General features: G+C 36.8%; 1 protein-coding gene across 1 annotated transcript in view; it reads left to right on the forward strand.

Moving 5' to 3' along the window:
- Window positions 1-15545, forward strand: part of LOC106549910 (nardilysin-like) — a 54829-nt gene that overhangs the window by 20381 nt on the left and 18903 nt on the right. The window contains exons 10-21 of the mRNA XM_087703570.1: window positions 1485-1554; window positions 4406-4483; window positions 5171-5291; window positions 6130-6188; window positions 8123-8177; window positions 8363-8467; window positions 9371-9494; window positions 10619-10705; window positions 11177-11296; window positions 12151-12202; window positions 13287-13437; window positions 15347-15474. Coding sequence (XP_087559696.1) covers window positions 1485-1554; window positions 4406-4483; window positions 5171-5291; window positions 6130-6188; window positions 8123-8177; window positions 8363-8467; window positions 9371-9494; window positions 10619-10705; window positions 11177-11296; window positions 12151-12202; window positions 13287-13437; window positions 15347-15474 — 1150 coding nt within the window. The remainder of the gene's footprint in view (window positions 1-1484; window positions 1555-4405; window positions 4484-5170; window positions 5292-6129; window positions 6189-8122; window positions 8178-8362; window positions 8468-9370; window positions 9495-10618; window positions 10706-11176; window positions 11297-12150; window positions 12203-13286; window positions 13438-15346; window positions 15475-15545) is intronic.

Consider the following 15545-nt stretch of genomic DNA (forward strand, 5'->3'; position numbering starts at 1 on the left):
TAGTGTTCAATATATTCACAGCCTGCTGATTGAATTACTTAGGAATAACAATATTAAACCCATTAGATATTAGCATAAATGAAATATTTTTTAATGAAAAAGCCATATACTTTTTAATAAAAAAAATAACAATGGGGAGCATGTCATTGGTTTACATTTTTGCAAATTTTTCCATATCTGGCAAAAATTTTGATTTTGCAGACCCCCTTGAGAGGTTTTGGCTTAAGAATTTATCATTTTGCTAGCCTGTCATTTTAGGCTAATCTTTCTTCAGCCCAGTTCCTGCCAAATGTGTGGGGACATCACCTCCTGGACTCCCCAGTCAGCATGATTTCCAGAAAGAAATCTTGGGAACTACACTCATAGCTTATCAGGTGTTGATGGATATGTCATAGACAAGTCATCGCCTTCCACCTATGACTATTTTGTATTCACAATACTGAGATCATAGCATGAATGCTCCACATAAGTTTTTTTTAAAAAGAGATTAATCAACAGCTGGCCACCATATAGTATATATTTGTACTCTTAAAATGTAGCATTAAACATGGAGGTGTGCACCTTTATATTTAGTGGATGCAATGAGTTTTTGATTAACATGTTGGGATTTACATTATCAAAAGTTGACAGGTTAAAACATTATGTGATGCCACAACAAAAGCTAAATGTAATTTAAAATGCTAATGACACTATTAGCTTTTTGGCTGTATCCTACATTTTCTTTTCGTACATCTGTTTTCTATTTACCCCATTGGGAGATTTATCTATGCTCTAATACAATTTCAAATATGATATGGGTTTTGTGTTCATACCATCATACAGTTCTGATAATAGTTTCTTTCACATATCTCTTTTTACTGCATTTCCTTTTTTACACAATGTATAGTATTTACACAATCAAAAATTGTTCTGTTTCATATTCATAACCATTCATCATCATTGTAGCTTTCACTAGTCATGATTTCAGTTTAGATTCCTTTCCTGTGTGTGTTCATTGCATAAACTTTTGTGTAAACCAACATTCAAAACAGATTTTTATTCTATGCAAAGGCTTACAAATCTCATTAATTCTTTGATCTCCAAATAAGCCAATCACTTTTTTTTAATACTCTGTTCTCTAATTCCTATCTACCCATACATGCCATCTAGCAGAATAAATCTTTTCCTCTGGATCACGTTTATTCAGATAACAGATTAAAAGAGTTAATGTGGTGCAAGGCCAATAAATAATTCAACAATGCAAAATCTCAGTGCACAACTTCAGGAGAAAAAGAAATTCCTCGGAGGTCCTCATTGTCTAACAAATATAATGATTGGTCTTCACTTTGCCATAATCTTCTTCTTAGAAAGTAAGAGGTGTCCAAAGATCCTTGATCTCTTGGTCAGCAGAGATCTTTCCTATGCTTCTTACCCATTTTTTTTCTCAAATTCAAGCGTATGCACCCTTTTGAATAAATGATATTAACCCCCTTATTCTATTTCAGTTATTCCAGTGAAAGAAATACATTCTCTGAACATTTCTTGGGCTCTTCCCCCACAGGAAAAGAATTACAAGTAAGGAATGGAATTTAGACAATCTTCCATTTATATATTTCAGTAACAAAGAGTCCGATCAGCATCCATCACATAATTAAGGATATTATTTTCTATTGTCTTGAGTCCTTCCATTCCCCAACCTGCTATACAAAGCAATAATGAATAGCTGTGTTCAATTCTTTATTAGTCATTGACCAATGCAAAATAAACAGGTTTTAAGGATGTACGGTCCCAGTGAAATGACTATCCAGTTCATTTTAAATGCAGTGAATAAATAATAGATTAATAAACTCCAAATCAAGTCAGTAATCAGCTATCTCTGGAGGGCAATTATGTGTATTGGGAAACATGATTTGGGAAAGGGCAAGAGAATAAGTAGAGATATCATAAGATATTAAGAAGGTCTTTTGTAAAAATGAGCAGTCCTAATTGAAGTCCTTCCAGAACTGACAGATGCCTCCTGCTTTTGATTAGAACACTCCATGAATATGAGTTCCTTTTTCATATTATTGTATGACCTAACAGTTTCACTAGTCTCTATCAATTAGGTGTCCCTTGAGTCAAGTTCAAATCCTGTTGACTTACATGAATATGTCCATGTTCTTTACTCAGAAGCTGTACAGATGGAGTTGTCTTCTTATCTGAAGGCCTTTGTCTCATGATAGTTCTGATGTTTAACATGGCTACTTGTTTCTAAATAGCCTATATTTGTAATGCATTGGGACAAATGAGTAGATGCAGTTGCACCATTCAAAGCTTTGAATAAATCTAATGTGAAGGGAGAGGTGATGGTTTTGTTCACACTAGGAATCACATCCACTCTGGAATGAGGTCTAGGATGAGTTTATAGTCTATGGCATTTGTGCATCAGAGTGAGACTAAGAGCCTCATGTTTTTGAATGGCCTCCCACAGGCCACTCTCTAAAGAGTAGGACAGCTATTTATTTCAAGGTAGGTTTATACAGGTAGTCCTCGACTTGTAACCACAATGGAGCCTAACATTTCTGTTGTTAAGTGATACGTGTGTTAAGTGAGTCTTGCACCTTTCTTGCTATTGTCGTTAACTGAATCACTGCAGTTGATATGGTGGGAACCTGGTTGTTAAGTGAATCTCATTTCCCCATTGACTTTGCTTGTCAAAAAATTGCAAAAGGAGATCATACAACCTTGGAATATAGCAATGGTCATAAGTATGAACCAGTTGCCAAACATTTTAATTTTGATCACATGATTATGGAGCATGCTACAAAGGTTGTAAAATGTGTGAAAAATGTCACACAAATGTGTGAAAACTGTTCATAAGTCACTTTTTAGTGCAATTGTAACTTCAGTCACTAAATGTACTGTTGTAAGTCAAGTATTTAAATTTAATTAGCATTTAAATGGCTTTCTAAAATTCATACAATGCAAGCCACTTCTGCACTTCTGCCAAGGATATTTTATTTGTGGTCATCTCAAAGAGGCCTTTACACAGGACTACTCTACATGTAGAGCCAATCTGATATTGTAGTTAAGGCACCAGGCTAGGAACTTGGAGACCATGAGTTCTAGTCCAACCTCAGGCATAAAACCAGCTGTGTGATCTTCAGCCACTTACTTTTTCTCTCAGATCAATCAAGGAGGCAATGGCAAACCACTTCTGAAATCTTATGTGTTCCCCCATGTATTTAATAGTCAGACACAACTTGTCAACTAACAGGATGTTTCTATGGCCACAGTCTAGATGTGTCTGAAGTATAACCTTCACAATGTCCTCTTGACATTGTCAGTCACTCTGGGAGGGGTACAAAAATGCTGTGGAACAACAGAACATTGTTATTACCACACAATTACCTAAAACATTTCCCAGAGGCATCTACCCGATCAAGGGGGAGCAGAGCATAAGACGAGACCATCACATTCTTCTTATATACTTTTATAGAAGTCCAGTAATCAAACCTAACCTCCTGGCTTTTTAATTAGTGGTAACTTTGAATGTGTCTACAAGTAGTACTTGACACACAGCCATTCCTTTAATGACCATTCAAGGTTATAATGGCACTGAAAAAAAGTGATTTGTGACCATTTTTCACACTTGTGAAAGTGTGGCAACTGTGGCAGCATCCCTATGGTCACATGATCAAAATTTGGGGCCTTGGAAACCGACATGTATTTATGACAGTTGCACTATCGCAGGTCATGTGATCAACATTTGTAATCTTTCCAGCAGGCTTCCAACAAGCAAACTCAACAGGGGAAGTCAGATTCGCTTAACGACTGTAGGCTTCACTTAACATTTGCGGTGATTTGCTTAACAACTGTGGCAAAAATGTCATAAAAATGGAGCACAATTCACTTAACAACTGCCTCGCTAAGCAACAATATTTTAGGCTCAATTGTGGTTGTAAGTTCAGGACTATCTGTATATTAGCAATAGCACTTAGACTTATATATTACCTCCAACAATCTGGGTCCTCATTTTACCGACCTCAGAAGGGTGGAAGGAGTCAAACTTGAGCCTGGTGAGATTTGAACTGCCAAATTGCAATCAGCCAACAAGCAGCAGATGTAGCCTGCAGTACTGCACTCTAACCACTGCGCTACTGTAAGCTCAATAAAATATTATATTTTCCAATTATACTAAATGACACAGCTTTTAAATTTAGTGTTAATCCTCCCTAACATAGCATTTATTATCAGAACAGACTAGAATTTTAGTTCTTTCTGTCCACGGGACTTCAAGGTGACCTTCTAATCTGAAATAAGGTAGTATTTACTGAATGCACAGAAAAGTAATACAGTTTTTTTTAAATAAAGGAAACGTTCCTTCTTCTAAACAAGCTCTTTTAAAATAAGTTGATGCATAATGTTTTTTCCCCAAAACTTTTAGGGTGAAGCCACTGCATTATATTTCTTGGCTGATAGGACATGAAGGCAGCGGAAGTGTGCTCTCCATTCTGAGGAAGAAGTATGTCTTAAATTTTTTTATATCACAGTACAGTATAATTTCAAAGCCCACTGCAAGAGATCAGACTTCTACAAAGATCTCTAGCGCCTCCACCTCCTCTTTATAATTTAAGAGTGGAAAAAATTGTCGCAAAGTAAAACAGTTATGGGTGTCAAAGATTGAGACCACGTTTCTAACCCAGGGGTGGTTAGATCTGGCCCACGAAGCTGCCCTGGAAGCAGTCTGTTTTCAGCTGCAATGGCCTTCTGCAGCACTCTGCAAGAAAAAATGGAGATTGGGAGGGGTGCCCCTGACACAAGTAACATTGAGCTGGCCATGCCCACCCCAGCCACACCCACCCAGCCCCCAAGGTCAAACATAACCTTGATGTGGCCCTTAATGAAATCAAGTTTGACACCTCTACTCTAATCCTAACCCCGACCTTTCTGCAGTTATCAAGAAATGCTTCTTGAAAATATATTACTTTTTAGTTGATTAGAAAAAAAATGTATACTGATTAATCAATTCATCCTTGCTATTAATATCTTTTTGAGAATATTAAAGGGCCTGCAATATTGTTTATCATATTTATATTTTTGAAAACCTACTTTGCAAGAACTCACTTTTATAAATGTTTAGTTAATGTTCACTGTTTACAATTTGAATATTTATTTACTTACTTTAATCACGGCTTTACTTTCACAATAGGTTTTGGGCTCTTGCCTTATATGGAGGAAATGGTGAAACAGGTTTCGAACAAAACTCTACCTATTCCATCTTCAGCATTTCAGTGACTTTAACAGATGAAGGCCTTAAATATTTCTATGAGGTCAATTATTACTATTATTATTCCAATATATTATTGTACTGTAAATTGCACAAAGATCAATGAAATAACTTGAAAAGGAATAGAAAATTAGTATTTCTTTTCTTTATACAATGGGTTAAATTCCAAATGTTTGTTCTGTCATCTTTAAGTATAGATTGCATTTAATAGAGATTTATAAATGGCTTAGTGTAGGACAATTCTACAGAGGATGAAGCAAAGGGTGAAGATTCATATTTTGTGACTAGTTATACTTTTGGGAATCATTGAGTAACTATTTTTACAGAGTTTATTGGGGATTTAGAGATATTTATCAGTAATGAAGAAGAGGAAATGGACAATTCTTCTAAAATCAGTTCTGCTTATTAGATCCTCCATAGCATAGGTCTTCATCAATAGTCTATATACTTATGGTCTGTTTGAGCCATAAATTGATTCATGAAAATTCCATGGGGTCCAGGCAAAAATCCCACAAAATAATATTTTTTCTTCCAATTCTAGAATTAAACCATTATTAATTAGGCATATCATCAAAGCAGGCATGCAATTTCAGTGGCTATCATCCATACTAAAATATCTAAAATCTCAGAAAATATTCTTAGTCCATTTGTACTACCAATCAATGCTAAGTGAGATAATACTTACAGAGAAAATAATTTCTGATTGGGGATGCCAGAACCATAGAATATCAGAAATTATCAGATGTTAGGGCTAAAGTGACAAAACAATACTTTTTTTGTTTTGTCGGGAGGATAAATCCTGGTTTATTAATTATGAATGCTCCCCTATTCTGTAGTCAAATACATCTCAAAAATAACTGCATCCATTTCTTTATCTTCAGGTTATCCATCTTATATTTCAGTATTTAAAGATGTTGCAAAAAAATGGGCCAGAGAAAAGGTATTTATATAAATATACATTAAAAATGTTATGACTTTGCTAGTCATTTCTAATTCTGTATTTAATACATTTTCAGTACATATTGTAATAGATGCTGTAAAGAACAAAGAGTTTAAGAATGCATATTAAACATATTAATCTTCAGATCAAATCATCATGTTTTGTACATCAAATCAAATCAACATATGCAAGATATTCAGTAATAATGTTTGAAATGTGCAGGATAATCTCTTTGACAGCAGTAATAAACAATGCTATGTAAATAATTATATAAGGTTTCATATTAACAAGGAATAGATCTCTAAAAGGCATTCTTTCCAACAAAAGTGAAATTTCATTTGATGTAATATTTAGTCATCTGTTCAAAACCATAACATATGTCTCTATTTCTCATATCCTACAAGAGTGACAGATAGGAAGAATACATAATTTACAACAGTGACCATTTGATGTTACAAAGAACAGGTGACTTATGACTGGTCCTAACACTTAATACTGTCATAACTTCTCACAGTCACATGATTCATTCAACAACTGCCTTGTTTAGCAATGGAAATTCTGGTCCCAATTGTGATCGTAAGTTGTGTAGCTCAAAATGATCAGTCCTTTCAGCAGTTCTAAGAAGGCACCACACCCATTTGCATTATTCAAGTAATCCTGAGGACACAGCTAAAGTGTGAGCTAAGTGTGAGGTCAAAGTTACCTCAACTACTCTCTAAAAGAATGCAAATGTCTGCAAGGAATATAAATCCTCCACCACCCAGTCAGAGCTGAAGAAGCTTCTTGGATGAGAATCAAAATGTCTTGAAAGAAAAAGAAGAAAGTCCAGTTGCCTCTTGAAAAAGCACCTTGGGACAAGTTGAGGACTACCTATTTAAAACAAGGGGGGTAATCAATATGTCATGACTCCAATACACTTCTACTGGATCTTAGCTCCCCAAAAGTACTATATTATCTAGCATTGAAAACATCGGGGAACATTTCACAGTGCTCAAAATTTGGGCACTTCTTTTTTTTCCAGGTTATATATCTAAGAAAAGGTAATTATAATAAATCTTAGTAAGCGAAGTACAAGAGTTGGTTTGAATACCAACTTGGTAATTCAGAAAATATGCAGATTTATTTGAAGAGCCCATAACTTCTGAGAGTCCATAACTCAGTCTTAACAAGTGAGGGTTGTACAGGCAATAAATTAAACATCCATTGGTCAAAACTGTAACCTGTCATGATAAGCCATCTTTCTTTCTCTCATGCATATTCAGTACACCCAGAATGAAGGTGTTTTTATTCTATAGTGATGAAAAGCAGGCTTCAATTTTTGCTTATGTTGAGCTCACATTTTATATGTAATTTTCTATCACCTGATGAATAGTAGTATAGAAAAATTGCCCTCAATTTCAACCAGTCCCAGGTAATCCTTGAGTTACAACCATTTTTTAAAGTGACCGTTCAAATTTACAATGACACTGAAAAAGTGACATGACCATTTTTTCACACTTACGATGAGTGCAGCAACTCCATGGTCACATGATCAAAATCCAGACACTTGGCAACTGGTTCATATTTATGACAATTGAAGTATCCCAGGTTCATGTGATAACCTTTTGTGGCCTTCTGAAGGGCAATGGGGAAGCCAGATTCATTTAACAACCATGTTAGTATCTTAAGAACTGCAGTGATTCACTTAACAACGATGGCAAGAAAGATAGTAAAATGGGGTAAAGTTACTTAAACAACTGTCTCGCTTAGCAACAGAAACTAGGCATATTCAAGGATTACTTGTATCTTTCTGATGTGTAGATAAGGTCCAAGAATAATGCAACCATTACAAATACTGTTGAGAATGTTTGAGATTGCAGGCCAAACATTTCAAGGAGACCGAGATGGGGAACAGCTGTCCTATGTGATAATGGTCACAACTTCTTGTTTTACAGGATATGGGAAGAGATTCAGAAGATTGAAGCCAATGAATTTTGTTTCCAGGAACAGGTATATGTTTGCTTCCAGTTTCCAATATTCCTGCAGTATCACTGGAAATAATGGCACATTATTTTAGATAATGGAATTCAAATGATTCTAACTCTTGTGAATTATGCTGTGTTTCAAGACTAAGTTTTAGGAAACTCTAGTCTTCTGACTTTATTATTTCTTCATCGTGTTTTCCGTATCTCCAGACGGACCCAATTGAGTTCGTAGAAAATATATGTGAAAATATGCACCTCTTTGAAAAGGAAGACTTACTAACAGGAGATCAACTACTGATTGAATATAATGCTGAGGTAAGTGGAGTCCACATATGTCTGAAAAAAAGTGGAAGGAAAATCACTCTAGAATCACTTTTCCCACTCTGGCACCATCCAGATATATGATTGCCACTCTTAGAATTCTATAAAAGCTTATGATAGCTCAGATATCTTTTGTAGATTGCAGGTATCTAGATGGCCTCAGCTGAAGAGTCTGCTCTAGAAACATTAACACTAAGTTCAAAAAGTGTTTTGCTTAGTTAGAATATTTGTGTACATTTCCTGATCCAAAATGTAGTGAAAGACCACCTCCTGCCGATCACCTCCCATAGACCGATTCGATCACACAGGTTAGGTCTCCTCCGGATTCCATCTGCCAGCCAATGTCGGCTGGCGACTCCCCGGGGGAGACCCTTCTCTGTTGCAGCGCCAGCCCTCTGGAACGATCTCCCCGTGGAGATCCGGATCCTTACTACCCTCCCGGCCTTCCGCAAAGCTGTTAAGTCCTGGCTGCTCCAGCAGGCCAGGGGGCTCTCGAAATATCCAGCCCCCCGGAGATTGTGACTGTTGTATATTTTAATGTTGTTTGTGTATTATTCCCCCTCCCTTGTTTTATTGTAAGCCGCCCGGAGTCCTTCGGGAGTGGGCGGCATACAAATCAATAAAACTATAAACTATAACTATAACTATAAGCTTCTTTAAAGTGTAGCTTTAGCGGCAATGGTAAGATTTGATTTTCTATTGTGTAGGTACCAGGGTTCTAACCAACCAGCCAGTGAGTTTCAATGGATTGATAATATCCCATCCTCCATCTCCCATAATAATTCTGATGTCGTGGCATAAAAAATAACATCAGTTTAAGAACAAAGAGGCAACTTTTGTGAAACATTGACTAACAGAGAATGGATTGATTCATTCCTGTATCTATTATATTTGCAGATCATTGCTGATGCCCTTAATCATCTCACTCCTGAAAAAGTAAACATCTTTCTCTTATCTCCTTCCCACGAGGGACAATGCTCCAAGAAAGAAAAGTGGTTTGGGGCACAATATTGTATGTTAGGTAAAGTGGCCATTTGTGTTATTACTGGTTTGTCAAAATCTGCTTCAAAAATAGCATCTTGGAGCAGAGATGTTACTAATGGTGCCAATTGCTGCATCAGCTTCCAGGTGAATTGTTTAGTTACAAGAATTTCCTTGTAGAATTCAGAGTTTGCATTTTATTCGTAGGGCGTGGAGCATGGCAGCTCCTGGTGTCTTGTGGCATTCGCCATGCTGACTGTGTCCTGTCTCAGTTTGCAAACATACACAGGCAGAGAAAGTTTCTGTGGTGTTAAGCAGATAACAGTAGACAATACCATAAATCAGAGTCGGTGCAAAGAGAGCTTATCGGAATAAGTCCATTTGAAGTTTAAGCAGCAAGAGAGTGATCCAAATATGATCCATAAGCCAGAGTGCTGAGTCTAGTAGTCAGCCAATCCAAAAGTCAAAGGTTCAAGAGTAAGTAAACCCAGGAACAAAAGTCACAGATTATGATTAAACAAATGAAATTAGATGAAATGAAGATGCAGAAAAAGTTTTGAGATTTGGGAAACAAAATTGACAGCTTTCTTCTTTTCCTGTGGTGTTTCTGGTGTTAAATGAGTCTAGCTGCCCTTTGAGAGGGAGGGTGGTATGCACAATTTTAAAAGCTTATAGATTTAAATTTAAGAAAACTAGAGATTGCTGGAGTCTAGGTAAAGGTTCCCCTCGCACATATATGTTAGACGTTCCCGGCTCTAGGGGGCGGTGCTCATCTCCATTTCAAAGCCAAAGATCCAGCGCTGTCCGAAGATGTCTCCATGGTCACGTAACCAGCATGACTAAACCCCAAAGGCACATGGAACGCTGTTACCTTCCCACCAAAGGATTTTTTCTACTTGCATTTTTACATGCTTTTGATCTGCTAAGTTGGCAGAAGCTGGGACAAATAATGGGAACTCACGCCATTACATGGTGCTAGGGATTCGAACCACCAAACTGCCAACCTTTCTGATTGACAAGCTCAGTGTTTTAGCCACTGAGCCACCGTGTCCCTGCTTGAGTCTAGTTTAAGCTAAATTCTGTGCACCACTGAATCTAAGGCTAATTCTTATCTTGAGGTATTCTCTACTAAAGCATTCACTCTGAGTTGTGTTACATTCACAGACATTGACTCATATTGGAGCACGTTGTGGAGGACTGATTTCCCCCTCAATCCAGATTTACATCTGCCACAAGAAAATAAATATATAGGTTAGTACTACAACCACATAGTCTTGTTCAGTTTAATAATGTTCTTCTTATGGCACTGAGTTAAACCATTAACCCACTATTGTACACATTGGTAGCTTTAATATCTTTTGGGTAGCAAGGACTACAAATATAATAAATAACAAATAATAGAGTTGGATACATAAGCCAAGATTTTCCTTTTCTTCCCTTGATGCTTTCCAATCTAGGTTTATGGGACAAGAGTTATTTTTTAAAAAAATTCAATTAATCTAAGTCTCAGATTGTAATGCTTTTGCCTGAAAATAGGAATAAATTATGTGTGCATTTTGGCAATTGTGGTCAAGACTTTAGGAAGTATCTATAGAAGTTTGTATGTCCAGAGATTCATACAAAGTTTATGAAGATCTTATGCAGCAATTTAGCAGGCAAACAAGTCCCTGAATAAATATTATATTCAGTATAGTAATTTGCCACTTTTATCCCCTATTTTAGCCACAGATTTCTCTGTGAAAGAAACAGATACCCGTACTCCAGAATATCCTACCAAAATAATAAACACACGTGAAGGGTGTCTATGGTACAAGGAAGACAATAAATTTGGTGTCCCCAAAGGTAAATTGTATAAATACAAATAAATCATACTTCTTAGATTACATCCATAGGAAAGGTATAGTAAGATATCTCATCAAGGTATTAATGTTCTTTAATTAATTGCTCAAAGCAATCAGCGCTTTGAGAAGAACTTTGTCATGGAAAATTTCTCCTCAATGCATCCTTTGGGGAAAGAGATTTGAAAAGAACTTAGGATAAATGCTTGACAAGAAGGTGATTTAAGGTAAATCTACCCAAAGAGTTGACATATTTAAAGTGCATTTGCTTCCTATAAATTCCCCGAAACAACCATTTTGACCAACAGAAATTAAAACTTTGTGTTAACAGTCAACTCTACCCATTGATTAGTGTTTACTATTGGGGGCAATGTTGGGGATAGGGAAGATGGTTTATGTGTCTCCATTTGTCTTCCCTTTTCTGCCTTTTTCCCTCTTCTCCATCTCTCTCTCTCTCTCTCTCTCTCACACACACACACACACACACATACACACACACACAGAGAGAGAGAGAGAGAGAGAGACAGAGACAGAGACAGAGAGACAGAGACAGAGAGAGAGACAGAGAGAGACAGAGAGATAGAGACAGACAGACAGACAGACAGACACAAACAAACATTAAGATGATAATAACAACAACGATGACCACGATGATGATGATTATCATCATCAGAATGAGGATCTTCAAGTATGGAAGGTAATGGTTTCAGAAAACTCAAAATTGTGGTATTTGATCTAACTGAACAACCCACAACTGGTGTAGAAGAGATTTCAGTGACTAAAAATATAGATGTATGTACATAAACAGCACAATGTTTACATTCTTATTGCTTTTCCAACGTATTCATTTTTCTCCAGGATTTATCTGTTTCTACTTGGTATCACCAGTAATATTACAGTCAGCACTGAAGTAAGCATTTTTATAATTGACTGGTTGAATTAGTTTTTAAAAAAGGATTAGTGTTAGGTTGCAATAAAACATATTCTGCCTTGTATGAGATGATTTAGATTTGCTTTGGTTAAGCAAAGACCTTGATATTGTGGTTAGAAGGCTCCTTGCAGCTCTACCCTAACACTAGCCTAAGTTTTCTAGGATAGATGGATTTGGAATTGGTGCAGTGTCCACCAAAGCCTTGAGATCCGAAGATCTTTCAGTACATGGAAAGGGGGTTTCAGGTTGTATGGCTTTGAGATTGTCCTCAGCACTTTTCAGAGCTATCTACTTTGGCAGGACCTTTAACAAGCAATCAGGAAAAGGCTCCACATTTGCTAGCTTCAGTGCACACTGCGTGATTCATTGAAGTTGCTGATCTGGAAGAACCTCAACAAGTATTTAGATTGCCACTTTAGACACAGAGAGCCAGGAATCCTGTGCCATTTGCCAAAGTCATCCAGCTTGGAAGCCTTTTGACCAATGCTGCAAAAGAAGATGAGAGATGCTTTGATCTGCACAACTTACCCAAGACTTCTCTCAGTTTTCTTTCATAGTCTTTATTTTTTTCTGGAGTTTAAAGGAATCCGTTTGAATCTCTGTTGTAGTGAAGCCACCACTGCAAAGTTTTGCACTAGAATGCATAAAGGGAAGGATAATTGTTTCTATACCTTAAATTCTACATCTTGAAGATGGAAAAAGCTCATCAATGTAAAAATGTTGGTATGTCTATGGAGACTCTCAGTCATCCAGGTCATGGTTGTTCCAAAGGTACTTTTTCAAGAGGCCACTGGATAGTTGGCTCTTGATTTTGATTTTGATTTTATCTTGAAAAAGTACCTTTGGGACAAAACTATCTGTAACTTTTGAAAATGACTGTATTTTTCCCATTGCAGTTTAACTCTCCCAAAGGTATTATGTCGAAGGGAAATTGACCCATGGAAATGACGATCTGTAATTTTAGTCTTAGAGCAGCTACTTTTCAGTTTCTCCTGTGCCATGAAGACATGACAATGCTGCCACTTCAACTTCTGTTAATTCACTTCATTTTCTCCTCACCTAGCATGGTGCTTTTTGATACTTTTGTAAGCATCCTCAGCCATAACCTTGCTGAACCAGCATATGAAGCCGATGTTGCTCAGTTGGAATATAAAGTGATGGCTAAAGAGCATGGCTTGACCATTCGAGTGAAAGGCTTTAACCACAAGCTACCTGTGAGTGATCCTTACTTCTTCATAATCTACTTCCATTCCAGTGACCGTAAAGATTAAAAAAAAGATCATCCCCAGGACAACTTATCTGAAATGAAAGAACTAAGACATGGAAGTTCAGGTAGTCCTCAACTTATGACCATTTGTTTTATGACTGTTTAGAGTTACAGTAGCCTAGAACAGGTGTTTTATGGCGTGACCCGTCAAAAGCGCGGAGGACAAAATCGCGCTCGACGAAAGCGCGCATGTGACGTCATCACAGCGCGACGAAAAAAATTAAAAATTGAAATAAAATTAAAATTAAAGCAAGCCGATTCACATAAAGGTAAGGGTTAGGTTAAGGGTTAGGGTTAGGGTTAGGTTAAGGGTTAGGGTCAGGTTTAGAGCGTTAGCGTTAGGTTTAGCGTTAGGTTAAGGGTTAGCGTTAGGTTTTTCGTTACGTTAACGGTTAGGTTTAGGGTTAGATTTAGGGTTAGGTTAAGGGTTAGGTTTAGGGTTAGGTTTAGGGTTAGGTTTGGGGGGGTTAGGGGAAGGTTTTAGCTTTATTTTTACATTTTTTGATCACAGCGCAATGTTTTCGTCGCGCTGTGATGACGTCAAATGCGCGCTTTCGTCGAGCACGATTTTGTCCTCCGCGATTTTGTGGTGGAACCGTTTTATGGCAACTGAAGTATTTCCAGCTACTGTAAAATGATCCTTGTCCTCCTCTTTGGTCACATGACTTAGATTTGGTGTACTTAGCAATCAGCTTGCCTTTACAACCAGTTGTAGCATTCTGTGAGCATGATTTGTGACATTTTTTTGCCCATTTTGTGGAAGAATATGTTTACTTAATGACCCTACCATTTGCTTAATGATGATGTGATTCTTTTAATGACCATCATGGAAAATGTCAAAAAACCTAGGCCTGATCAGATGGATTCCTCAATTTATCATTGTAACTATGGGCAACCAAATTTCCAATTTGAGTCACAAGTCAAGGACTACCTATTGCTACTATTTACCTAATCCTTGGTTAAAGACATCATAAATCAGTGCCGTAAGAAGGAGTACACAATGTTTCTCTATCTTGTTGCCTTTAAGATGGGTGGACTTCAACTCCCAGAATTCCACAGGCAGCATGGGGAATTGAACTCCACCCATCTTAAAGGCTCTGAGGTTGAGAAACATTGGTGAACACTGAATCAAATTTTGTTACCTTGGTTTGTTGTCTGGCTACAACTCTTTCTCCATCCTCTTATCTGAGATTGTCTAGTTGGAAATTGGGATGTTTGACTTCTCTAAATTCCGTGCATAGGAATCATATACTGCAATCCTCAAATGAGCTATAAAGAACCAGAAGAAAGAAAATATTCTTGAGATTTTATTCCTGATTCATGTAATGTTTACTGAACTATATAAATATCAACATTCCATTGTTTTTGTGTCTTTCTGCCATTATAGACCAAAACAAGACAATCATTTATTGTACCTCATCAGGCTCCAATGCTTACATGGGATAGAGGGAAGAATTTATAATGTCACCAGGAATGGCAGATGGAAATGTTTAGCTCAGTGATTGCATCTATTTAATAAATTAATGAGTTAATTTGAATGTTTACATTTTAAGGGTGGGTTGAATTATTTTATTCTTCACTTCAAGGAGCAGATTCGGATTTCTGAAAGTTTGTGAGGCCTATTAGAGGCTTGCTTAATTTTACAAAATGTGGCCTTACTAATATTTGAGGGTTGATATTATTTAACCTTCTCTCTTCCTCCTCTTTTAACTGAACATCAAAGATGCTGGATTTTAGATTCTTCACTATCCAGAATATATATTGATATGTTTGTGTTTTAGATCAAGAGTTGTGAGGTGCTTTTGTCTTTTATTTCATAAACTGCTGTTCTACTTGATCTTTGCTTTTCTTTCTAGTTGCTGTTTCAGTTGATAATCAATAATTTATCTGAACTGAGCATCACACCTTCAAACTTTCAGATAATAACAGAGCAGCTGAAAAGATCATATTTTAATTATCTCATCAAAACAGATACACTGGCCAAGTGAGTGTTTTTAAGTTTTAAGACTGTGTAGGAGCTTAATTATATAAATTCACTGCAAACAAAAACAAAAC

This window comes from Thamnophis sirtalis, unplaced genomic scaffold (assembly GCF_051295495.1).
Source record: "Thamnophis sirtalis isolate CommonGarterSnake01/CBP01778 unplaced genomic scaffold, rThaSir2_p1.2 scaffold_2, whole genome shotgun sequence".
Taxonomy (NCBI): Eukaryota; Metazoa; Chordata; class Lepidosauria; order Squamata; family Natricidae; genus Thamnophis; species Thamnophis sirtalis.